Raw genomic sequence first — 26,297 nt, forward strand, 5'->3', positions numbered from 1 at the left:
GTGATTTGTCCCCCGTCGTACCGGACATAGAATACAGGAACTCTCCTCAGACTTGATAACTTGACAGCACCCTATCGTCTTCTTGACCTTTCCTGCATCAATACGATCAATCATTTGCCGATGTTTTCGTCTTCGGCATCACCGCCCTGTTCTCCTGAAAGGAAGTGATGATACCATTGCTTCCACGATCTTACATCGTCATCATGTTGTCGTCAATTTGTCTGTCTACATTCCTATCTTTTCTCCAATAGCTATTCCGAATGTAGAAAGGTCGTTTCGTAAACTTTAATGAGACTGGGATTATGTGCGTTTCGACGTTCTTCTCCGGGAAGAAGAAAACACATTTATTAGTACCATGTTCAAGTTGAAGTCACTGATGAGGACTTGACGAAAGTGAATGCTTCTGGGCAGGACCCATCAGGGTACAATGCATCATAACTCTCCGTTGTGGTGCGTCTGCGAGCTTTCGAGGGGTACCTCTTCAAAGCTATGTGGCATCGTATTCTTCTTCTTTTGTTGAATTGAATGTTCAATTCTTTCTAGAACTTGTACTAATGATTGATAAGGTCAGAGAAATCCAGTATTGACAGCAATGTGAGCATCTACTTCGGGAGTCTGTTGTTGTAGATTAGATTGTTAATTAATTACTGAAATTAATTGACGTTCTGCAATTAATTAGTTAATCATTGTAGATATTCCATTGATATACGGAATATTGATGCAGTATTGACAACAGTGTAAGAATCCACACGGAAATGTGCTGTGCAGTTAATTATTGTAAAGATTCCACTGATATACGTTACGATTGATGTTATTTAGGTGGTTAGTTGTTAAGGAGAGGTTAGGATACGTGGGTAGGTCCCGGCGCAAACTCAGCTTAACTCGAATTGTTTGACTTTCTTTGTTTTGTCTTCAAAAGATGAAGCGGAGCGTGAATTACCGTCTCGCTGTCTTCTTTCACCTCAATTGTGGATTGCATAGTTCTTTTTTGATGGAGAATTAGTAGAGAACACGCCACACGATTTCAGCATAGAATCCTCATTCACTTAACCTTGCATTTAGAAATAAACTACGAGCAGTCCCGTTTAGTTTCACGAGAACAGATTCCTTTTCTTTTTGAATCCTGATATTGTGTTTTCTATTTGTCTACTCCTACTGTCTTTTCCTCTTCTTTTTCAATGTTCAATTCGAATCCTATACATTTTTTTTTATATTTAGTTATTCCTGCTCATGCTATGCTTCCCCCTTTATGTATGTATGTATCTTTCACTGCCCGAATGGATTAATCCTCAAGAAGGAGCAGCCAGAAACGAACGAACAAAGAGGAAATATGGATTAATCCTCAAGAAGAAACAAAGATGCGCTCGTCAAATGACTCCCATATAACCACGCCATTGATCCTGTGATCCCCAATACGTTCGCCGTTTGATCCATCAGATTGATTCATCCCAAATTCGATTGCTGATCTTTAATTCTTTAATTAGAACATTGTAAACATGTTTTGTAATATTACAACGGAAGATAGGCCAAAATTCAGAGTGTAATCAGATTAGTAGGTTAGCTTTATGTATTAATTTGAAAAATTCCTTATTAATAAATGAATTTTGCCATCGTTTCGTGCAAAATGCACAAGTTTCAGAGTAAGTAATCCTAAAAAAATTGATTCTATTCCTTCGAGATTTCCTCCTTTCTTTTTTATCTGCGAGTTTCCTTTATTTGCAAGTATTTCTAATTGTTGAAGCTCTAACTTTCCTCGACTAGTCGCATTTTGAACTCAAGATGGTGTCGCGATTGGCACTAAAACTCGATCAGAACAAGCTGATGACCTCAAAAAACAACTTGAGTGGAGCAAAATTAAATTGTATTGTTATATTTCTGGTTGTCTACATTACTGGACATTGAACACACAATTTAATTCCTAGAACTCTTCGACTATCTTACTCGTTCCACTAGTTTTTATTCCCAGAACGTTTCTAGTCCTTAAATGTGCGGTTTAGCTGCTGAGTAACTAATTCGCGAGTATCTTTTTTTTCAAGATTATTGGTCATTTTATTGGGCTTTTTCAAATTTGCGTACATCATAGGCCTATCAATTATTTTGTGTTAGATTCCTTGAACGTTGTTTGTTCTCTCGTTGTGCGTATTCTCTCTGTTCCAGACGGTTGGTTTGTTTTCGAGTATTTCGATGTGTTCAGTTCGTCCGTTAGCGTAACTGCACTGCTTTTTTTTGTTCCTCTTTTTTTCAACCACTATTGATCTTTTTTCAGGTATGGTATCCATGAAAAAAGAACTAACACCTCGATGGCGATTATATGCTATTGGTCTACTATTACTAGGTGCAGTGCTCGCTCTATTTGGAATGGTGATGCATTTGTTGTTCATCCCAATGATCGTTAATGATAATATACGAGAAGTAAGTTTTGTAGAAACATCTTCATATAAAATGCATGTTTCGTGTTTTCTTTTCATCAGATTTTTTTTTTCGTGAAAAAATGAAGGAACGTTAGATGTTGCTCTCCTACAGTTTTCCTTTTTGTATTGGTTCAAAATCACGGATTACGGGCATGTGTATAAAGTATGGAGGCATTACATTCTAATCGGACCAAGTTTTTTTTCTTTCTTTATTTTTTTGCTGTAAGTTCGAACAGAAAAAAGAAATATTCATTATCTGTTAATGTTTCACCTACTGATTTCGGTCGTATTTTGTTGACACAATGTTTTTGTTTGGTTTAGTAAGCTGACTTGTGTGATTTCTAGAAGATGCATTAAAGAGAAGGTATTTAGAAGTAGACGCTGTAACTAACTCTTAATTGCACAACTTGGAGAAAATTTGAGCTTTAGACAGTGGCAACGGAATCATGGACATCGAAATGCTTTGCAATTTTTGTTGTATGCAAGGATAAACAGAATCATTTGAGCTCGAAAATTTCCAAGATTAAAAGAAGAATTCAAACTATCTGAATGAACGTTTTATGTGATAATTTAGATTCTTTCTTTTTATTTTTTTATTTTTATTTTTGGTTTTTGGCGTTAGACCTGGAGTTAATGTTACCGAAGAAGCGATTTTTCTATCGCTAAGGTTTAATTTAATATACTTTGGTGTACTGAGATTCACGGAAGCTCTAGAATTGTGTATTCTTCCTGATTCTAAGCATAGGTTGAAAAAAGCAGGGAAATCTCCAGGTTGCTCTAAACTGCCATCAGGGTATTTGTTCTTCGTTGTTCGATGATGCACGTGCGTATCGTTCGACTACGTGCACAGTTTTGTTCGTTCTAATTGGTTGTAGGTTTTTCTGTCCACGTTCGTAATCAGAAAATGTGTTTACTCCTGTTCGTTCTCGAAAAAATATTTCTCCACCTATGACTGAGCGTAATACTCACGTAGCTTGAAATTGAATCCATTTTTTCCAGCATTTTCCTTTGATTCTTTTCCCCTCCGTTTGGTTGCTCCGGGATTCTTTTATTTAGTGGACCTCGAAGGAGAGTAGAGCGCTTGGTCTTGCTTTATTTCTATTGATTTATCCATTTTTGCTATTCTCGCATTGGGCGCCAGATTCAGTCCTCCGTAGCCGTGGGTCCCACTGCGTTGCAAACACTTGTACAGTTGCTAGTTCGAATTCGTTTTGAGCCGACATTCCCCTAATTTATTATCAGTTAGAGCCGTTATCCATGTCCTTATAGCGTATCCATTATCGTCATTATCTAGAAGAAAATTATATGGATCTTTGTTGGGTTTTTTCGAGAATTTATTTCCAGTTACAGTTCAAGTTTGCTCACCTTTATCAGCGAATATTACTTTTATGTGGAAATATCATGAAACATATAGGACCTTAAGCATTTAGATGTTAGTACTGCAGTTTTCCTCACAAATTTTCACTGCTTTTTGAGATGTTATTACGGTTTTGACTAATTTTGTAACGATATTCTTACAAATTGCACAACCCTGTTCGACTGAAGACATCCGAAAATGGAAACGAAATATCATCTGAATTTGAGAGTCTTTTTGTTTATCATAAGTGGTTGGTATTTGAATTTGCAAATCAAGGAAAGAAAACAATAACGAGGTTTTTTGTTTGGTATAACTCGTTGTTGTTGTCTGTCTAATTTCAAATATGTTCAAACAATTTCTTCGTTCGTCTGAAGGGGGTTTCACCTGTCACTAATATCAAAGATGATAAAGTTCAACACAACAGGAAGTAGTGGGGACTGAGTCATTTAGTCTTTGAGGTTTTTTCTTCTCTTCGCGATGTACGTGACATAGGTAATAGATGAGTACTTACCAACGATGCCAAGTGACTAGTTTTGCGATATAAAACCACCAGCATATAGTAGTGTAAAAAGGACAGGAAGCACGGTGCAGTTGCGTAAGCGGCTACGCTATGCTGAGCGGCTAAGCGGTGCGGCGGAGCGTGGCGGTTAAAATCGTGGTGGGACCTCCTGCGAGAAATGGTGTCAGCTACGCTGGCTGTCAGCCGATTACGCGTTTTGACTCTACTATATTCACGAATGGTACATAGAAACATTTCGACTTCACTTTTTTACTTTTCATTTTCGTCTGGATCTATACTACTGAACCAGAAAGCGATTAGTAACTAATGAAATACTACAATTTTTTAAATATCAAAAAACTTCATTTCTTCCACATTCCGTTTCTAGGGTGAGATGCACGTAAGCGCCATGTATGTAATTTCTGATTAATGTTGTGTTTATCGTGTTGTTTGTCAGCAAAATGGTTGTTGTGGCTCCAAGAATTTGTGTTTGAATGACGTTGCCAATGTTAAATATTTGTTGCATTTCCGTTACACTTTTCGATTCAACTCTTGAACTGGATTATGACAGCGGTACGCATTGCTGGGTATACTCGCGAGTTTACTCTTTGCCACGAGAAATCTCCACGATTTCAGAGTTTTGCCAATAATTCAGCGTTCCTCTAGTTACCGTAGCTGGCGAGAACTGCACTGAACAAAAGCGTGTTTTCTGGCTTGTTTGTAGTTGATTTGAAAATAAGATGAAAAAGATCTAAAGCCTCACGTTTTTTATTTCCTCAATCACATCAAAATATTCAGGGGTGTGCATGAACCTGCTAGCTCTTATAAAATCTAAGTCTTTGTAGGCTGTAGCGAAAGCACCTGGTCTTACCTCATTTTCAACTCCAATTTTCTCTCAAATTTCAAGTTTATGCAGAACGCACGATAACGGATCAACAAAAGGGCGAAACGATATTAATCAGAATCTGGTTATTGCGGGTCCCTCCATGAAGTTTAACCCGCATTAACCAGAATCTGATTGATATCGTTTCGCACATTTGTTGACTCGTTACCGCGGGTTCTGCATAAACTAAAAATCTGAGAGAAGTTGAAACTAGTGCTGGTTGTCGAAGTATGAGAGCAATAGCGCTTTTATTAGAAGCGTTTTCACTTCCCTCGTCATCTCTTTGTCGTTAGCAAGGTGGATTTGTTTCGTCTTTAGCGCGATTTGCAATTCCCGCTTAGCCATCAACCGAAGCCAGCTGCAGTGTTTTTTCCATCTTTTTTTTTGGTGTTGGAGATCGTTATTTACTTTTTCTTCGCCAAAATACGGTAATACTTTTTCTGAGGGAAGTGCTGTTTTTCCGCCATCAGCTGAGGTCAATTCGCTTTATTCTCGTCGATTTCGGCATTAAAATACGCATTGTCGGCGATTATGCGACTGCCGAGCGAGGCCTATTCAAAAGCAACCTGTTCGTCTGACACTGGAAGGTGTTATGGTTGAATATCTCCTCTCTGGAAAGTGGAGCTGTACGGGGGTGGGGGAGCGAAAAACAGGATTTCGCATGGAATTCCTCGAAAATTTGTGCTGTTCTTGTGATCTCGTCGGTGCCTTTGTATCCGAAATGTTAGAAAAAGTCAAATTAATCAGCCAAAAGATGTGTCAGCGACGTTTTTGCTTTCCATTAGTGTTTAACTCAGGGGAACTGTAAAACTGGAAATACGTAATGGTTACTGTAAATAATTACTGTTACTGATCTGTAGATGTCAAATCTGTAGTAGGTCTGTAGGTCCTTTCCATGAGATTATTAGAAAGTATTTGTTCTTGATTAAAGCTTAGATTACTTAATTTTGAAGTATCCAGGTATTCTGGACCGGAATTTATTTTCAGAGATTCTTCTTTCGTTTAGGAAGAACTTATTACAACATTAAGATCCTTCCTCAATTATCCGCGATGCGACAGTAGCAGTTTTCCCACGTTTTTCATAGTGATGCATCGAAAATGTTTCTAGGAATTGGTCAACTTGTGAACATTTTCCCACTGTTCAACTGCTTCTCAAACAAAAATTGTTACGTTACCATGAATAAAAATAAGAAGTTAAGAATAAGATAACGTAATAATGATAAGAAATAAGACCACGATTAAGACCGTTTAAAAATTTAAAAATCTGACTTCTGGAAGAATATGGCTATTTTCTTCTTTCAGCCGGATAAGATCAAATGAGAATATTTGATGATGCATTTTGAAGTTGTTTTTTAGACGTTCGAAGTATTTTCTTCCGAATGTTCGAGAGGATGTACAGTAACCGATTACCGCTTTTGATTGTGCTTTTAATTTGCATTATCCTGGGACTGTTTTTTGTTGTTCTTTGTGAAGTAATGATGAAAACTGGTAGTTTGAGTAGGGAACGTCGGCAAAAACACTTCAAACGCAATGACTTTTGTCGACAAAACTTGCTATTGCTGAACTTATTAATCACTGCCGTCTGGTTAAGTGTCCGATATTCATTTGAAAACATTTTCTTTCGAAAACAATGACATCACCGTGTATGTCTGTAAATAATATAATATACGCAATTCAACGGTCTGAATATGTGTGAAAGAGAAAGGTGTCAAAGATTATTTGGGTTTTTTTTTGTTTTTTTTTGTGTACTAGATGGATGTGGACAGCCAGATAGGAACTCATTGATGTGATTACCGTAATTTTTGGGCAAAGGGTCGAATTAGCACTGGTATATGATGCTCTAAGATTGCCCGGATTTTATGCGCTTAAGTTCAGGCGCTTCAATTCAATATTTTTCAAATCTGAAGCTGTAGAACATGAATAAAAGTGCAGTAAATATAAGGAAGAATGACTAGAAAAGATCGCACATATAATTTTTATTCAAACATGAGTATTTTAGAATGTTTTGGAATGTTTGGAGTTTGGAGTAATTAGTGTGTTCAGAGTTTGTCGAGAACGGTTAGTTTTCAACAAAAATTCAAGGTGATCACACCAACAGGTCAGAAGCTGAACACTCACTACATTTGCACATTTCAAAAGAATTTGCGATTTTCATTTAACGAACCCATTTTGAAATCCGCAGCTCTTTGTTCGTTCTACGTGATCCATTATGACCCGTTGAGATCGCTAATCTTTTGCGGTGGAGACTGGCTTGATTTTTTTTTTTACATTTTGACATTTTTTGACTTCTTCATTGCAACGCAGGGAGCGGTTCAAAGAAAGAAAAAAGAAAAAATAGACGAAATATGGAGAAATTTGTAAGAAAACCATCTCATTGATTTATTTTATCTATTATATCCTTTATCTCTAGTCTGAGAAACCAAAGATTGATACATGCTAAGATAACTTCTGTGGTCCCATTGTCCGTAAAAGCAAAACGAGTCAAAGGAACAAAGCGGAATAGTAGGTGTTCATGTAAATCCCACCGAGTTAACTACAAATTACGGTGGTCCCGATTCACTCTTCCTGGCTTTGATTCCAAGTGAGGATGTACAAGCGTACTGCCTTTAAATAGTTGAACTCATTGATTTCGTTTTTTTTTTTTTAATTACTAAAACTTCTTTAAGACGCCCTTAAAATTTTGTAAACTTGACAAATTTCAAAATTAAGCGAACACTGTTGACGTATCTTCGTTTATCTGTCTTCTATCTACCTTCATATGGTTATTTGCAGAATACAAGACTTGTCGAAGGATCAAGAATGATGGAAAGTTGGATGCATCCAGAGTATAAAATTCTTTTTAAAGTAAGTATTTTATTTTGCGATTGGAATTCCAGATGAGGGCATCTCTCAATAATGATTTTTTTTCGGAATTAATGCAATAGGGTGACTCCTGTTCAGATTTATGTACACTCAATCAAAAATCCTGACGAAATCATGGAGGGAGCTATACCGGAGCTGAGCGAGTCTGGTCCGTATACGTTCAATAGGTTTATCACCAACAAGGTGGGCAATAAGTGCTCTTATTTCTCATCATTAATTACAGTGAAAATTTACTGCACATTATTTCCAATAGGTAGTACTTGATGTTTTCGCAAAAATAGACCACATGCTGTGCGATTGATAGGTTGTTCGACTTTTTTTCGTCGGTAACGTTATTCGGGCAAGAAGAGTTTGGGGGTCTCAAAAAGATTAACTCATCTACCTGTGTGGGAATGAACAGAAAGGACACATACATCTACGTTTTCCCTTCCGATAGTTATTGTGATTATTACATATCCTGGATAAGATGTACTCGTTTCTTTTTCGGATCATTATGGGAGTGCTGTAAACAGTGCAGTGCTGCAATTACAACCGCATAATTACATTTTTTTCTCTTTCTCAAAGAGATTTTTTTACGAACTGGCATTATTTCTAATACTTCACATTTTCTAGTGCTTGGTATTTGTTTCTCCATTCGCATAGTTTTTGTCATTAGCACTTAATGATACGTGGAATTATTTTGCTGGTTATTTGCAATGAACAACTTTATAATTTGGTTTGCCTCGTCGTCTCATTTTCTCTTTTTTCTTTTCGATTTTTTTGCGTCCCCAGCTGTATTTCGTCTGTCTTGTTGCCAACATTCCACATAAAAGGTACACAAACATAGGTGCGATAGGGAGGAGAGAGACCCTTCTGAGGTGAAGGGGGTCTAGCTCATGGAGTGAAGCTCAAGTGATGAGGATCCCTTCGCCAATCGTTCAGAAGTGAAGGGGATTCTTTTGCCAACCGTCCAAAGGTGAGGAGGTCCCTCTTCCAACCGTCCAAAAGTGAAAGGGGTCCCTTCGTCAGCCATCCAAAAGTGAAGGGGGTCGGAGCATCTGGTCCGACTATCGCATCTATGCACACAAGCACATTTTCTTGTGTGTTTGTTCAGCATTCTCTTACTGTACTCTTGCTTTTATTCATAGTTCTGTTTATGACCCCTTCGAAAAGAAACGAAACAACGAAAACAAACGAAAAGTGACTATAAACGACTATTTAAAATAAATCGCTAAACGATGCATTTACGTGCGGCAGCATGCCGAGCAATGTGTGGCCTGTTTTTTTTTAAAAGCTAACGAGTTTTTGTCTCCGTTTAAGGTTATTTCCCACAACGATGGTGTCGTGAAATTCAAGCGCTATTCAACTTATGTCTTCAATGAGACTGAATCGTGCCAGACATGCATCTTGGGGAACCGGATATGGATCCCGAATATGATCTATCAGGTACAATTTGCTACTTCCATTGCTATTTTTGTTGCAGATATTTAGTGCATTTGTAAAATCTCTCGTGAAATAGTTGCTAAATTGTTTTCTTTTCTTAGGTGGGAGTGCCAACTTTTCATCTTTCGTTAAGATTAAGGATAGTCAAAGTGACTGTACGATTCTTCACTTTTCAAGGGAAACGAAATCCCATTAATTGCCTTCTACGAAGTCCTTCGTACCTACCTAATGTAAAGAGCTTAGAAGTTCTTTTTTCTTCAGAAATTCGTGGAAGCAGCGTCTACGACCGGAATGAGAGCGGCGGCGACAACTCTCTTATCACAAACGGCGTTTCTTGAAGTGGAAGTCGGCGAGTTTCTATTCGAAGGCTACAAGGATCCATTTCTGGATAAGGTTAGTTACTGGAGCTCGCTTCGTTTTGTAATAAGCAAATCTACTAATAAAATGATCCAGGCCAGTAATTATTTATTTAAATGCTTGGCTATGCTAATTGGGAAAGCGATTCTGTCACTGTTCGTGTATTTTTTTTTATTACCAACTTCAATTGAAGACATTACTTGATACAGTCAAGAAAATCAGTATATTATAGTAATTAGTATGTAGTATTTTTGAATATTAGAACGACATGAATGAAAAATATTGAGCGTAATATTTAAAAATTTTTGCTGATTTGAATTAAACATTTTGAGGTTATTATGTTTATGTTGTTGTTTCTATCTACGTTTCAACTCATGTTAAAGCGTTTGTTTAATATCATATAACTATTTTCTTCCAGGTTTGCGAAATTCCGTTCATGAATTTTGTCTGTGACTCTATCCTTGATCTACCGGAACGGATTGGAATATTTTTCGAGGTGGTTAAAAAATGTTTTTCTTTTTGTTTACTTCTCAGTTTACCTTCTTGTTGTTGTATCGTAGCACTCATATCGTAATGCTTATTTATTTGTAATTAGCGATCACTGCATAAGTTTCTAAAATTTAGTCCAATAATACAGCTGACGGTGTATACGAAATAAATGATGGAGTCGAGAATCCCGAAGATCTTGGAAAAATTGTTTCTTGGAACGGAAAGAAGTCTGTAGATTATTCTTGGTTAGTTGCTGGGTTTTGTTAGATCTTTTTGTTCTCATCAGCTTTCTTCCTTGGGAAGATTTTTTGGGCCTTCCGTGACGGTTGTCCTGCACATTTTCGTCCCTTTGCTTATAGGTGGTCAAGTGCTAACGCTAGATTGATCCGTGGCACGGAAGGAATGTTATTTCCGCCGTTCTTAAAGAAATCTGATAGGATCTACGTGTTTATCAGTCAGTTGTGCAGGTATGTTTCGAGAATATAGAGAAGAAGAGTGATTTGTAGTTCTTTTTATCGCATATTATATAGCTGACTGGATTTATTTTGAATTCAAGTGACTATAGACATTTCGGGATCTCAATCTCCCGTGTGTATGCATCTTACCGCTTTTTTAATTCATTTTTATTTTGTTTCCTTCCCATATTATTAACTAATATCCCTATTTCTCATTTTATCCTATTCTTTCTGACGAATGTTTGTCAATAGATATCTAATGGCTTGGGACATAATTTTCCGCCGTTTTTTTTCTTATTTCGCTTTTAATGAAAAAAAAAAACAATTAATCAATCAATTGTTTCCCTAAAATTTTTGCAGTACTCTATTCATTTGAAAAGATCAGTTGTTTCTTTCGCAAAAAAAAATCATCCAGGCAATTTGAAGATCATCACTATTTTCGTAGGAGATTCTAGGAGGATTGTATGAAAGATGAAAATCTGATGGAGCAAGATTCGGCAAATAAATTGTGATAAAACTTAATTTCTGCTCTTCATGTCATTCTTTTAGATCTGTTTGGCTTGAATTCGAAAAGGAAGTGGAATGCGAAGGAGTTCCAGCTTATCGATTTGTGCTACCTCCAGAAGTCTTCGATCCTACCATACCTGAGAATGATGGCTACTGTAATCCCACAGACAAAGTGATTTGTTTACATTAAAACCGACTGGACGCAACACTATAGCTATTTAATTCTAGAAGTTCTTCGCCTCTCAGAATGAGACCGATGACTGCTTCCCGGCTGGTTTGCTGGAAGTAAGCAAGTGTCTCCGAAGTTAGTCTTTACACCTCTGGGATTTTATGCTTCCAGGTCACCGAGACGGTCATGAGGTTAACGATTCTATTATATTCTAGGCCAACCGCCAATTATGATCTCTCTGCCAAATTTCAATTACGCCAGCGATGAAGTGCGGCAGTCGGTCAAAGGACTAAACAGCACGGACCCGGAACGAGACAGTATTTTTGTCGACATAGAACCGGTACGTCTACGTACGAAAAGTCGTTCTTCGGTCATTTATTTATTACTCCACTGTTTTCGACAAAATAAGATAGGAACTCTCTACACAAACGAGACTACTCTCTAAATTTTGGCAATTTTCTTTCAAATGCGATGCTGCTAGATTTCGAAACGTGTTTTCTGCTACTACGGCAGAATCAGCTAGAATATTATGGGATCGTGCTCATAAAAGCTCAGAAGAAGAGTCTTCTAATAGTAATTATGGAATAAGTGAACTGTTTCCGATGAAAGATTTACCGTTCCTGCTCATTTTTTCCAGCTGTCTTGTCTCTTTTTTTTACCTTTTCTATACAGTTCCTGCCAGAAGCGAGAAATGAAAACATGTAGCTCAGCTGACTGCAAAAAATGTCTGCAAAAAAAGGTAAAATAAATAAAAATAGAGGACAAAATTAAAATGGATCATTTCGCCTCTACCTAGACTATCCATATTAGAACTAGCCTTCCTTGAGGCTCCTCAGTAGGTGAGGAAGGCTAATCCTAACCAAACAATGTATAAACAAAACCAAACTAATAAAACAATATAAAATATATAAAAAAATCCAATTACTGTAAAAAAAATGAAGATCAAGATGTACAGTAAGACTCCAGCAGGTTCACTAGGGCACATGTTCAAATATTAAACGAAAATTTCTCCCACTACGGATTTCCGAAGAATCGGTCCTCACTAGTGCAATGTTTTGAAACACACAATTTAGAAGAAGTGGAAGACTCTTCTCTTTTTTCCTCAAGCGGCTTTTCCAGATTATAGTTGGGGACAACTTTGGAGGCTCATTAGTCCATCTGGGATCGATAAATGAACTGACTTGTTAAATCAGTTAGCTAGTTCTGGTCACTGTATAGACCAGACATCCATTCAGGAACCTCAACCGATCCTGAATTTAATTCGAAATCATTGACACATCCAAAATGGGTTCATCGATGTCAGACACTTTAACCTTTCCCTTTATTTTATGAGAAGTTGCCGTTGGCGGCAGGTTCCAGTTACCTTCACCTCAGTAATTGGTGAAAGTACATATTCCTGCAGTTCTGTTGTTCATTTGATACGTTGCAGTTTGAAGCATATACATATATTTCAGCGATTAGGTGCTGTTCTACGCGCTCAACGTCGATCACAAGTGAACATTGAAATGTGGAAGGGATTGGACCTTGTCTTCCCGTAAGTCATCAATTGAAACTCATTTTCTGGTGTTTCCTTAGTAGGATTATTATGATTTATTATGTTTAGTGTGAACCTAAACAAAACTCGTTCCTCATTAATCCCCGTGTTGACCATCCACGAAGATGCAGAAATCGATCCCGGAACGCTTGATCTCATAAAGAATCAATTGATTCGAACTGAATGGTGGGCACATTCGATCACAACTGCTCTGGCTGGTGCAGGATTAGCGATGATGCTCATTGCTGTCGTTTATGCCGTACTTAAGGTGAGTGCATGGATGTGTTTTGATGGAGTTTTGTGTTCCGTTTGTGTGAAAGTTTTTTTTGAGTGGTTACTGGGCAACTGACGGAAATCTTTCGAAAGTTCCTTTTTATAACGCTAATAAATAGATCGTCTTCTTCGCCTTCGTGGATGTAGTTGTTGCATTTTACTTTGAACCCCTATTTATTATCCCCTATATTATTTTTACGTCTGATACTTTTCCATTTTTACCCTTCAAAATTTGAGGTATAAATACATAGAATAAATACATTAAATCAAAATTTAATAACCCTCAAACATACTCCATCTCTCAATTCTAGCCTTTAATGAATGATGTCAGAACGCTTCTAGAAACAGGCACTAGCGGGTCGTTGAAAAGTTACGGGTGCTTATGGATGTCAGAGAGACAATCTTTTCTCCGCTTTTCTCTTTTCACTTTCTCACTTCTGCGCTGAAACTGTGAATAACATCTGAAATCGTTTTTGGAAGGTTGAGTCATCCAGATTTTTTTGGGTTAGCGTAGCTATGATCACTTAGCTAACGGATCACTATTGTTTCTCGCCTAAAATGTTTTCCATTTTTTTTCCATTCGGAGAAATCAACAAATAAAAAGTTATTTGTTGATTTCTCCGAATCTTTTTCTTTTCATCGAATTTTGTGGGTATTTTTCGACCATTTTCAAGAAAATTGCAATTTTTCGAAGCTCCTAAACTCATGCATTTTTGAAATTTACGAGGATTCATTCGGAAGATTTGAGGTGGCGTAAATGAACTTGAGGATGCGAAAACGAAAAATATACAACCACAGATCAATATGTATGTTTTAACCGTGCGCAGCGGAACAGTCATTGTCTCTCCATTGTGCCTAAGGACATGGAGCTAATTTCAAGGTTTATTGACAATTAATGTTCTCGATCCACTAATTTGCTGGATTTTTGGAACCATTGAAACTAATCTGATGATTATTGATCGAATACACTTGATAACACTTCGTATTTGATGCCTGGAACATTGGAAGTATTCTATGGCATTGATTTTTGTCAGTTGTCCTGTATAACATGAATGTCGTATTCATTTGATATGCATGGACATGCTGCATGGTCGTATTTATGCATGAATCCGCGTGTCGAATGGATTCGTCAGTCATTCGAAAAATCAATACTTAACTAGGTTCTTCGACGAGTGCATCCACTTCGATAAACTCTTCTCTTTTAAGTCCGACTTTCTTCGAGCAGTAAAGTCGGACTCAGTTGCACCGCTACCGGCATACGAACCTCGCGGATCGGCAAACGAAAAAACTGTATACTAATCGATACGGTGATCTATTGATCGAATAACACGATAAGAATAGTTTTATTCTCTGCGAAAAAAATCTCTATTTAGTTCTGGTGATTAAGAAAACTCGGTTGTACAGCAGTGAAGCTTTATCGTTTTGTCATTGATTTATCGATCTGTACCTTTTCCTACTCCTATTTTTTCTTTCGCCAATGGTTGCCTTTTGTTGTTGCCTTGCGTATTTTGTTGTAATTTCTGTGAAACACGTACGTTGTAAATGGTAATTTTGCATAATGTTGTCTACATTATATTTTTGTAGTTGTACGGGTATTACCAGAATATCGGACTCAACTGCACGCTCGAATTATTGTACTGTATATATTTAAGTGAATAAAAAGAGGTTTGAAGAGGTTTTTCCCTACCAGAAGATACTCGTCCACGAGTTTATCCATCTTCCTACTTCCTTATGTTTTGATCTCTATGGACGTACTGTTCAATAAAATTCAGTAGAATCAATCGTAGAGAAAGACTATCTCGACTCTCGAAATGTTGATATTTTTCGGGTGCTCCTTTTCGTTTGTTTGATCTTACACCAAATCATTAAGATATGCGGAAATTAGTGGATTTTTCTTGTTCTTTTTAACTGATTGTTCTTCCAGTTTTTGTTACCTTAACATATTTTCTATTGGGCTGAAATTAGTATCAAAAGTGAATTTATTAAATTAGCCTTATTTGTTTTTTTTTTTCCTAGATTGAAAAGACTACGATTAAGCTCATGTGGGGAATAACCAGTAGTAGAAAAAGGGAATTATTCTAAAAATGAGTGATTTCTCAGTTTCTCTTGGTATTTGTTAAAGAGGAAGCTGCCAATGTGTACAAACAAAACTCGAAAAAAGCTGTCTTGAACAAATTGTTTTATTTCTCTTTTTCTTTCTATATCCTTGTTCTGTACACAAAATTCTCACAATTTTCTTTTTTTTTTTTGCAAATTTTCTTTTATTCTGGAATTAGGCAAGAACTCGAAGAAACGCTTAAGTGCGGGTTTTCATATCTACTGGATCTCCACCGAATTGAGAGACATGAGCATGGAATTGGAAACCTCCTTAAAAATTGTTAAGTTTTTATTGGGATAAGAGCATACAGCAGATATTCTATAGTCTTTCTCTACGATCGATTCTACCGAATTTCATCAAACAGTACGTCAATAGATACCAAACCATAAGGAATTAGGAAGATGGATAAGCAATGAATTCGGATTGGAATTTTCACAGCAATTGTCCGACGAGGATGCATAGGATATTCTATCACACAGTTTTTGACGACTCACCTCCAAATTCGAGCGATAAAACTGTTCGGATAAGTGGATAGATGTAAAATATTGCAGAGGAATGCGGTGGATGCAAATCCATGCGTGCACTTCATTTCGAAGGCGGGTCAGTTGCACATGTGAATGCGTGCGACGATAACTACGCTCTCTTTCCTCCCAACAATACGTTTTCTTCACGGACGAGCATTACTTGAAGGCAGAATATCACAAACTGATTATGTTTAGGTTTCCGCGGGCAAATATTTAGTTCGGTGTCTAGCCTAAGCGAATGAGCGAGAATTCGCTCAATTCATTTCAATTGTCCTGAAAAACGACGTAGGAAAAGGCATTTTTTTTCCTACACTGTGCGTGACGACATATCCCAGAGCGACCGATCGAGAATCATTGAGGTCCCTTCAGAAGTCTGTTCAACTAAAACCAATGAATAGGCTAATGAGGGAACCGAAGCAACTGTACAGACGTTGGGCGTTCTAAGGTACCTCGTAGGAACTAAGGCGGTTTCCACGCCACTTTTCAAGACGATTAGGGGGAATCGGGAACGGGCCACGCTTATAGTCGTTATTTACATTGTAAATTCTATATTTTTTTCACAGAGACTCCAACATCGTCAGTTTAAGAATAAGATAAGAATATTATCTATTGAATGTATCTATTTTCTAATCTCTAAATCTATTTTCTCTTTTGAATTTAGTAGCTTAAGATAGATAAAGGATAGCAAATTACTGTAAGGAATACTGTACAACAGCGCTTTTTTCTCGTTACTGTTCCTTTTGATCTGGTTTTCCTAGAGTTTTTCTTGCCTTCAATTTCCGTTTGACACATTGGGAATAATAAATTTCCGAGAAAAAAAATACAAAGCCAATGCAGTTTCCAATTTTTTTTTCAATTTTTCTAAATGTGAATTCGTTTTTGAAGTTCAAGGAGAGAACTTTATGTGCAGTTTACAGTCGCTTAACTTTTTCAGTAAATTAGATTTCAATTCTCCACAAAAGGATTTAATTATTTTTCTTGCTTATTCGACTCGGTTTTTTTCGTTCATTCTATTTTTTTTTTTTGCATTTCATAACTCTCTTTGCTTCTCCGTAGAATTCTTGTGTAAAATTAACTGATATGAGGTGTTTTCGAAAAAGAAACGCGGTGTTTGTCTTCGTTAAGTGCACGACCAGAGCACATTGCTGGTTCTATTCTTTGATGTTCGTTTTTGCAGCACACGTGACGTGGGGGATACGGTGTTCTCTCGGCTCCTTCTCCATGTACTTATTCCACCTGTACATTGAACATATTACAGTATTTTCAGTTGAAATAGATATCCCCTCCTTCAAATATGGATTCAGTGAAATCGTGATCACTCATATTTGTTAAGTTATGTTATTTTGGGACGTTTGCCTGAGGATTATCAGACTTGGTCCAATTTCAATTGATTTTTTTGTAACTTTAATTTCTCTAAAATTTTGCCTACTCCTTGTGAATCTTTGAAATTCAGATCTGACAAAGAAAGAAGTCTTTAAAATAAGGAGGAATAAAGGAATTTTTCGAATGTTCAAAACGTTATTCTCTTTGGTAAATTATGTGCAAACATTCGCCAACTTTTTGATTTTTCATGTAAAGTTTATTTTCCAGGTTTAGTTATTTTAAAACACCTATACATGTACCATAAAACGAGAGCAAAAAAATACAGGGGTCACAAGGAATTTGCCTAAACTTTACATAGCAAAGTTGGCCATTTTTGTACAGTCGTGCGGTTGGAGAACAGGTCATTTCTCTGCAACACCTATTCTCCTTCTCTTTACTGCATTTTTTTTTTGGTTTCGAGAGAGAGCTATTTTATGAAATTATGTGGACCTGAAAAATCTTTTCGAATGGGTCTCAGGCGTTTAAATCTTAAATTTAAGAAAGATTTCATTCTTCTTTATAATCGTACGATTTCTGAGAGGTTTTTTTTTCAAATAGTTTCAACACCAATATTAAAAAAAGCAAAAAGGGCCGTTGACTTACCTTGTTTTATCGTCATGTGAAATGAATGGTTTTCTTTTTTTTCTGAAGTATAATTTATATAGTAGCTGAATGACTTTAAATCCTGATAGTATTCTCGGATTTTCATTCTGAATTTCTGTCCTCACTTCCTCTGTTCACCTCAGTCGACCCCTTTTCTTTTTTTTTTTCTTCTTTGATGTGTTTTTCAAGGACTACAGCGCGATTAATGAATATCATTGTTTTTTTTTTATTGTTGTGGATTTGAATGGTCTACTTTCATTCCTAGTCTAACTTTTTCAAAGTTCTACGACTTTTGTGGATTTTTAAGCATTGCTTTTGTCTTCTTTAGGGAATTTTTTGAGCTTTTTTTGGCCCTTTCTGACGTTTTTTGGTCCTGTTTTCCAGAGTTATTCATCTGTTTATATTTAAATGAGTATTAACGTAATAATAAATGCATTTTCAGCTTGAATATGGAAAACGCCTTTTTTAAAGAATCCAGTTTGATCATGTGTTATTGTGATCTACGACCATCCTCTGATCGTCACTGGAAAAACTCCGAAAACGCCATCCCCCGGGTCCCCGCCTCCTGTCCGAGACAACACGGCTGTTTGTGAGAAAAGCGCTGATTGATCGACGTCGGCGTTTGTTCACCGATCCGGGAGTTGCTGGACTTCATTTGTTGCTCACATGTTCACTTATCTGCACTTTTCTTTATTTTAGTTCTTATCGATTAGTCTTATCAAGGGTTCTCAATGTTTTACAGACACATTACTTAACATCTCGCCTTTCTGTCATAGTTTCTGTAATGTTTGGTGTATGGTGGGTGGGTATTTTTAGTGGTTATTTTCAAGAAAATGCTCTAGTCGTTACAGTTCTTTTTTGAAGTCTTCTTGAATTAGTTAGCTAGAAGTTAGTTAGAATTAGTTAATTAGTTGAAAAAGTTAACTAAGTAATTTTCCATTGAAACATAGATTATTCGAGTATTCGAATGAATAAATTTCTCTTTTATGCGCAGTATTTGTTAGAAGCATTTCGTTCTGCTACCAAACGTATCAAGATGGGACCAACGTCGGCTTCACTCATCATTGCAACACAAATTGAATTAGCATTAGTCCTATCACGATCGCAGGCGCTCGCTCGACGGCGCTGCTTCAGGCGCAACCGCTTACGCACACATTACTCGAGTATTCGAATGAATACACGTCCTTTTTAAGCGCAATATTTGTCATAGCTACATGTGCATTGATCTCCACATCTTTATGATCTGACTATATCGATAAAACAGTAAATACGAGCAGTCACCGGTAAATATAGGATAAAAATGAAATCTTGAGCACTTTTTTTCTTGCAACCATGAAAGATAAGCGTCGGTACTTATGTTGTAGAGGGTGACTGCATTGCGCCTATCGTTACTTCTTCTGTTCACTCAAACACATTCTCTTTCCCCTGCATCTTGCCCCTCTCAAAACAATATCGGTGGGGATTCGAGCAAAGATAAGTACAAGCACTTATGTGTCAGTGAAACGTCAACTGCAGTTGTTTTCTCTTCGGTTGGGGAAAAAAAACCTCGAAAGTACTTTGTGCATCGTCAACGGCTCCGACAATGTGTATGTGCACACTAATTTCTCGTTCCAAAACGGAAAAAAACTCCACATTTTCGCGTTGGGACGTCATGTGAAGTTTTGGTGCATTTACGTCTGCGCCTCACAGACCGCACCCCGATTATCCCAGCAATGAATCAAACCAATAAAGAGTGGGCTCCGATGGTGTTCTCAACGAGAAACAGCTTTTTTGATTGAATTTTTAGATGGAAATGTGGTGTTTACAAATTATGCCACGAAGGAATTGCTTGTCTTTTTGTAATCCAGGGCTTCGATAAGGTTTTGCGTGGATTTCATACATTCATAGCTTTTGAATTATACCAATTATTTTGTGAAATAAAAAGCATATTGTGAAGGAATGGCTCACTTTTCATTTGTCGACACTGTTGAAATTTGTGCCTATGAATTCACAATGGTCAGCTGACAAAAGCAAACATGACGTGTATACAGTAGAAGAGAGAGTATCTGTGTGCGTGGGTGTGATATGGTACTAAATCGTGCACTTTTGACGATTATAAACCGAATTTAATGTAAAATCTCATGTGACCACATCAAAAAGCAGAGGGGAGAACTCCCGAAATACGGGAAGTGTTGTTGACCTGGCGTATAGCTAGAATTCCCTATTAGCGATCGTGTCAGGATCCTCGCTACCGTCACCATCTCTGCATTTCACCATGGTCCCACCTCGATTCCAACCGCTGTCTCCACCGCACTGCTTCGAGCGCAGCCGCTTACGCAACTGTCCCTGCTTCACGCTGTTTTGACCCGACTATAGTTTTCGTCGCTCTACATATGCTTGTTCATTCAATATTTATTAATATATGAGATCTATGAAGGATTTTACGTAGCCCCTCTAGGAACTCGTCCTAATCACTGAATAAAATCCATCCATATGGATAAAGGATATGTTGACATCAGAACGTCTAATGAGTCCTGACACGACTTCTGCAATTTTCCGCAAAAGAAAAAATCACCTGATGCTTAGCGGTGAAACTTTTGATATGATCGAAATTGACGGTGCATTGCCGCTGTTTGCACGCAGACGGTACGTGCCCCGTCGCCAACCCGCCGTTATTCGACTGAATGCGGGGAGTGAGTTTAGCAAGGTCACTCGTTTCTTTCTATTTCCTCTTCTCCAGAGATGGTTCGCGCTTTTCCTCTTCCAAAAACTTAAAGGTTAAAGTTAACTTAAAGGTAAAGTGTGGTTGGGAGGGGGAGGAGGGCACTCAACCGCCCCCTTATTACTGGAAGTAAATAACTGAATCAGTCGAGGCCCTAGGGCCTAAGCATTAGTCTTAAAGGATCTATGGTTTGTAGGCTAAACCTACTAAGACAAAAAACCAGGATTGAGCTTCCAGAAATAAGTACCCGGATGAGTGGCCTCCCCCCACTATATTTCCCTTCGAGATTCCTAGGTCATTCTCCTCTTATCTTTTAATCTTTTATCCCTTTATCTCCTAACGTTATTGCAGCTAGTAAGACAGCTTTGCATACAGTAATCACCACTCTAGTGCCTAAATGAACATTCTTTATCGTGTACTAGCACTATATGCTCTTATGTTCCCCATTCGATGTACTTTTACCTTAAGTGCGATCGATATCCATGCATTATACATAACTGTGATTGGTTGTGCTCCATAGTATTAAAGGACTTCATTGAAATCAAGGACCAAAAGTTCCTAATCCTAACTATTTGCTCCAGGACGTTGTCCCTGCTTTCCGAATTTTGACGCTTCACGAACTTGCAGTAAACTTTGGTTTCGTGTTTACTTCTTTCTTGTTAGATATTTAAGAAAGTACTGGGCTTTTGTGTTATTTATTTGTTATTCGTCATTTATTATTTATTTACTCTTATATTTATTTATTTGTTTTATTCATTTCTTATTTATCATATTTTGCGACTGGAAAGATGACCTAGGGTACTGTCGCTTAACTAATCACCTAACAACTTAATTTAATTTATCTATTTTTGTGGCACTCCGTAGCACTGAGAACCATCCTTCTCAATCAGATGAGAGAGATGTACTTCGTGTCCTGATGAAACAACAGAGAAATGCACTAAAGGCAGGCGATCGCGAAGGAACTTATCCAATCTTTTTATTCTAATTAAAGATGAACGCTGAGACCGATGCGAAACAAAAACTTCCCTCGCAAAGGTGAGTGCAGGTATCCATACCCGGTATCCGCAAAAGTTACGTCAAAAATTAATTTGTTCAATGTTAAATGGAATTTGATCTAGAGTTGAATGAATATACGTATGGAAGTGAAGTGTTGCATGATCATCAAGGATCATCGAGGACATACTGGAGTTAGATGAAAGCTATACACGGGAAAAAATAAATAAACAAAATAAAATATGGAAATGAAAGGCTACATGCTCATCAAAAACCAAGGATATAATGGGACTAGAACTAACCTTTTGAAGTGACTTGATGTTTACTGGGAACCACACATTTCTTTGTTTTTGTACGATTCTTAATTTCCCCAATAACACAATTGAAAAACTCGTCAAAATCCGAGAGATTTATCCGAGTTTCCGCAGCGCCCTTCGGATCAGCTGTGTAAATGTGCGTCGATCGATTCGCAACATGTTTCCGTTGGTCTTCTTAGCATTGGCCTTACACTTTCTCTAAAAAAGGGCGCTTTCTGGAATCATTCGCATTGCATATTTATTCCAGAACGAAGGAATTGAATATTTTCTTCTAGTCTGTCGGATCTAATTTGTTTTTTCTTTTCTTTTTATTTCAGCGGAATTACCTGTTTTTCTCCCTTGCTCCCTCTTCTTTTTCATTTCCCTACCTATCTGACTCAAAAGACAGAATCATATGTAGCAAACGTTTGTCTAAAATGAGATATTCCTCTGTTTGTTTACGTTTCTTCGGATCATTCAGCGAAAATCTTGACGGATTGACTCCTCCTGGCTAGGTTCATTTTGCGGTGGTACTAATCATTTAATTAGTAGTTGCTAGCTCTCTAAAACAAATTCGAAGATCTGTGAACTTCCTATTTGAGAACAAAACAACAAGGACTAATTGTCTAAGGTACGTTCTTTGTTTAAAATATTTCCCACTATAATCAGCGGTCATTGATTTTTCCGACGTTGGCGCTTGTCCTTGTCCATAAACCTTGCAAATCTAGTGTTTTGCGTGTTGTTGAAGTTGTTACAGTTTGTTTTTTTTTTTAAACAGAATATCATTGTTTCTGATAAATGTTGTTTTATTGAACAACTTATGCTGACTAAGTTGCTATTTTGCAACATTTGTTTTTGAAGTTTGTTGCTCGTTCTGTGACCTTCTCAGTTGCTTTTTCATTATTTTTTCTCAAGTGCTATCGTGGAATGAATTACAGGATGAAGGTCACCGCAGTCGGACCGCAGATGCGTGCATTCACCTTGCGAGTGCGTCAATTTTCCGCTCAACCACAGTATGCTCATCCTGCCGTTGTTTTCGTCAAAGAAGCTGCTGGTCAGAGTTTTTAGTGATAGCATCCGAACCACCAGTTTTTATAGTTTTGCTCATTTATATGAATCCCTCATCCTTTTTCTTTAGCGACAAATTTTTGTCTTTCAGGACGACAAAATTCTCTTCTCGGTCCCGCCGACAAGCAGTTCCCTTTGCCTGGCGATGTTTGCCATAAAATGCTTCTCCAAGAGCAGCCGATTGTGAAGGTGAGGAAGAAGGCAAGCGTGTCGTTGGACGAAGTGCACTTTAATGACAAGTCGTATGTTTTCAATCCTCTCCGTTTAGCCCTCTATCGCTCCCTCTGTCCTGGATGTGAACACCCATTCTGTCCAGGAGCTCCTGTCAACCTCCCGTGTGGATGCTGATCCCCATTATTCAGCAAAGGTCGAAGAATTAGTCCTAGAAGAGGTGGTTACATTGTCTTTCCCTTTTTATTTGTATTGAAACTGGCGCATTCATTTTCTCCAATAGATGTGATATTTGATTTCCTTAAGCATTTGCTATGTGAAAAGCTAATTATTTTGAACCCCAAGAAACTATTGTGTTAGTAAGAATTAAAGGTTAAGTTGCAAATTTTATGAGAATGGAAGTGAATCTAAAACTTAAATTTTAATTTTTTTTAATTTAAGGAATTAAAAATTTAATTAATTTAATTTAAAAATTTAAGGAAGGAATTTTTAACCAGGGTTAGCATCCGGCGAGGTCTGCTTTCATGTATAAATAGTAAACATTTGATAACAAATTGCTGAGTGTGTTGCTGAATTTCTGAAAGAGGATGTCCATCATGGATTGCCTTGTCCACTTCCTTTTTTTATAGTTTTTTTTTTGGAACTTTCATTTTCGTGGACTCATATCCGAACTGATTTCGTTTTGAATTGGGAGTTTACTGATGTTTTGAGTTGAACTGACATCACTAAGAAATATATTGCAGGCTCAAACAAATGCTGGTGATTGGCCTGTTGAACTAACCGTTCAAGAATGCCCGCGACTACTCAAGAGAGGTAAGCTTTCATAAAACGGTCACAGAGATCTTAAGTCTTCTCATTTTTAGTATGAATTCTGTAGAAGTTCTGTTTAAAATAATTACATTAAGGATTGCATCTTGTAAATGCCTTTCTTAATGTAATTATTTTATAGAAACGATCTTGTTAACATATAGCAACATAATATAAATAGGATTTAAAGGCGACATCAGTTTTTTCTTCGATCATAATTTGTAGGTAGTATTTCCTGAAATTTTCGTTGTTGTTTCCTCGTTGAGACGAATATGGTTCATGACTTAGTTTGCAAATGTTACAACGGAAATACGAAACACTACTCAAAAGTCGAGAAGTTGGATTGACCGAACTAACCAATTTACAGAACGAAGCAACTCTTTGCGTTTCTACGAGCGCTTAAATCCAAAATACGTGCTCTCACTACATTATTTGTACGGGCGTCAAAGGGTTGCTTCGTCGGACAAAATAGTCAATTTGGTGCTCGGTCGTTGTGATATTTGCAGACAATGTTTCGAACTCTAGCGGCTGCTAGAAAGAACAGGATATCAAACGTTTTTTGCGATTTCTGCCTTTAAATAACTGGAACTGAGTTAAAACATAACGATTTTGCAATATTTTTCAGGTTATTGCAAAATGTCATGTTTTCACGTTTACTTACACTTTGCAGACATGAAACACCTTTTCCCTGGGATGAATTTTGATAACGTTAACGTCACTGTTATGAACATTGCTCAGAAGTCAGAGAATGACATGAAAGCATGGAGCGAAGAAATGCAGGAAGAGCGCGATATGCTCACTGCTTCCGTGGGTTGATTTTATTCATTTGTTGTCTGAATGAGTTGTTCCTTATAGGTCTGAATGAATTTCTTACTTTTGAATCTTTTGTTAAGCATTTGATCATTGAAGTATCAACCACATTGCTAAAAGAAGTAATCACGAATTAAACCAATTTAGTTCATTTCTTCGGCGACAGCTATGGCCACGACACTTCGCCGTTGCGGATACTGGGCCGACTTCATCGATCCATCTTCGGGAAGACCATACCTAGGTATATTGACTATTTCTGCTAGCTTGGACGTATTTACAAATGTCAAGCGGGTACTTTATAGCTGAGGATTTGTCCGCCTTCTTCGTTATAATATTGTTTCTAAGATATTAATTTGAAAGAATATAATTTCGGCTATTTAAGGAAAATTCACTAACCACGCTTTGTTCGAGACGGATGATGCTTACAAAGATATGGGCTTCCGCATCGAAGATCTAGGATGTTGCAAGGTTGTTTGTTTGTTTGTTTGTTTTTGCATCTCTACTTTTTTAAATTACTAATTCATGAGAGCTAAAACATCATGGGTAGACTGCTAGGTATCTGTACTTTTTTTCTGTGCAAATATCTCGTCTTTTCCTTCCCTTTCTTGTTTATTTTTTCTTTCGTTTTTGTGCTTAAAATTCTGAAACACCCTACAAAGATTCGCTCTTTTGATCATGACTAAAGGTGATTACGAAGTGATATAGAAATGTTCAAAAAAAGGCGTAGTCATTCATTTTCTCTCGCCAAGAGTATCTCTTTGATTTTTTTTCAGGTGCTCCAACATGTTGCATGGGGTACGCACGCATTTGTTGGTACACTATTCACCGACGCACCGCCTGACTGTCAGATTGTACAAGACATTGTACGTAAAGTGAACACCGATGAAATAGTGGTGAACAATCGAGAATAATTCTTTTTCCTGCACAACATATTTTACTTTATTATCGTTGTCTATTACATTGATTTATCCATCAACTAATCGCTCATTGGTTGACGATGAAAACCAGCCTATTAGGAGTGTAGCCAGGCTGGGCTATCGTCTCATCAAGCAAGAACCTATTTTATTAGTGGTATTAATTCTACAATTCCCGATCATCCGGTGTTAGAGATAAAATCGGTTGTCACAGAACCTCTCTCAAAGAAAGGAAAAAAGTGTGTTTATGTTGCCTTGTGTACAAATGTTGTTCTGTAGAATCAATAAACCGTTGTTTTAGAAGAATGGTTTTAGCAATCACATATATGGAGAACGCTGTTTGAAGTGATAGCTTTGAGAAAGAGGTAGTAAAAGAAACACAGGGTCGACTCAGCAGACCCGATAAGTAGTTTGTACAAAGTAAATTCTTTGACCTTCGAAGAGGAAGAAAGAATATTCATGTACATAGCTCCCTGATGAGATATAGACTGATACGGAACGAAATTCTAAAAAAAGCAAATTGAATTAAAAACGAACGAAATTAAAAACTGAATTAAAAGATACAGACACATGCAAATGCCTCTTTCAAAACGTGTTTTGCGTTGATCGTGCAATGGTTCGAGTGACGAGTCATCCTCTATTTAGAAGAAAATAACCATGCCTTTTAGTTCAAACAACAGTTGCACGTTACTCTTCCGTTCAGTTCTTGAAATTCTTGCATTTATCCCTGAT

General features: G+C 37.3%; 2 protein-coding genes across 5 annotated transcripts; both read left to right on the plus strand.

The window, feature by feature from the left end:
* Positions 1 to 1,624: 1,624 nt before the first annotated feature.
* On the plus strand, positions 1,625 to 14,650 carry RB195_008308 (uncharacterized protein; the record flags this gene model as incomplete). 3 transcript variants are annotated; one of them, XM_064194742.1, is made up of 16 exons in its annotated part: positions 2,269 to 2,412; positions 7,923 to 7,994; positions 8,091 to 8,195; positions 9,312 to 9,437; positions 9,696 to 9,827; positions 10,210 to 10,287; positions 10,416 to 10,525; positions 10,640 to 10,747; positions 11,285 to 11,414; positions 11,471 to 11,546; positions 11,627 to 11,751; positions 12,866 to 12,945; positions 13,015 to 13,213; positions 14,379 to 14,390; positions 14,459 to 14,525; positions 14,592 to 14,650. In XM_064194742.1, 16 exons carry the CDS (start codon positions 2,269 to 2,271, stop codon positions 14,648 to 14,650), a joined length of 1,623 nt encoding a protein of 540 aa, XP_064045886.1. The 3 variants fall into 3 exon arrangements, with proteins under 3 accessions (XP_064045885.1, XP_064045886.1, XP_064045887.1); XM_064194740.1 differs by lacking the exons at positions 14,379 to 14,390; positions 14,592 to 14,650 and adding an exon at positions 1,625 to 1,640 and having other exon boundaries at positions 2,267 to 2,412; positions 14,425 to 14,517; XM_064194741.1 differs by lacking the exons at positions 14,379 to 14,390; positions 14,592 to 14,650 and having other exon boundaries at positions 14,425 to 14,517.
* Positions 14,651 to 21,497: 6,847 nt separating this feature from the next.
* RB195_008309 (uncharacterized protein) lies at positions 21,498 to 25,562 on the plus strand (the record flags this gene model as incomplete). Of its 2 annotated transcripts, XM_064194743.1 has the most annotated exons (10): positions 21,498 to 21,541; positions 22,376 to 22,426; positions 22,734 to 22,849; positions 22,955 to 23,052; positions 23,132 to 23,254; positions 23,778 to 23,847; positions 24,512 to 24,648; positions 24,799 to 24,892; positions 25,034 to 25,119; positions 25,425 to 25,562. In XM_064194743.1, 10 exons carry the CDS (start codon positions 21,498 to 21,500, stop codon positions 25,560 to 25,562), a joined length of 957 nt encoding a protein of 318 aa, XP_064045888.1. The 2 variants fall into 2 exon arrangements, with proteins under 2 accessions (XP_064045888.1, XP_013293376.2); XM_013437922.2 differs by lacking the exons at positions 21,498 to 21,541; positions 22,376 to 22,426 and having other exon boundaries at positions 22,723 to 22,849.
* Between the last annotated feature and the right edge of the window lie 735 nt (positions 25,563 to 26,297).

Source organism: Necator americanus, chromosome III (assembly GCF_031761385.1).
Source record: "Necator americanus strain Aroian chromosome III, whole genome shotgun sequence".
Lineage (NCBI taxonomy): Eukaryota > Metazoa > Nematoda > Chromadorea > Rhabditida > Ancylostomatidae > Necator > Necator americanus.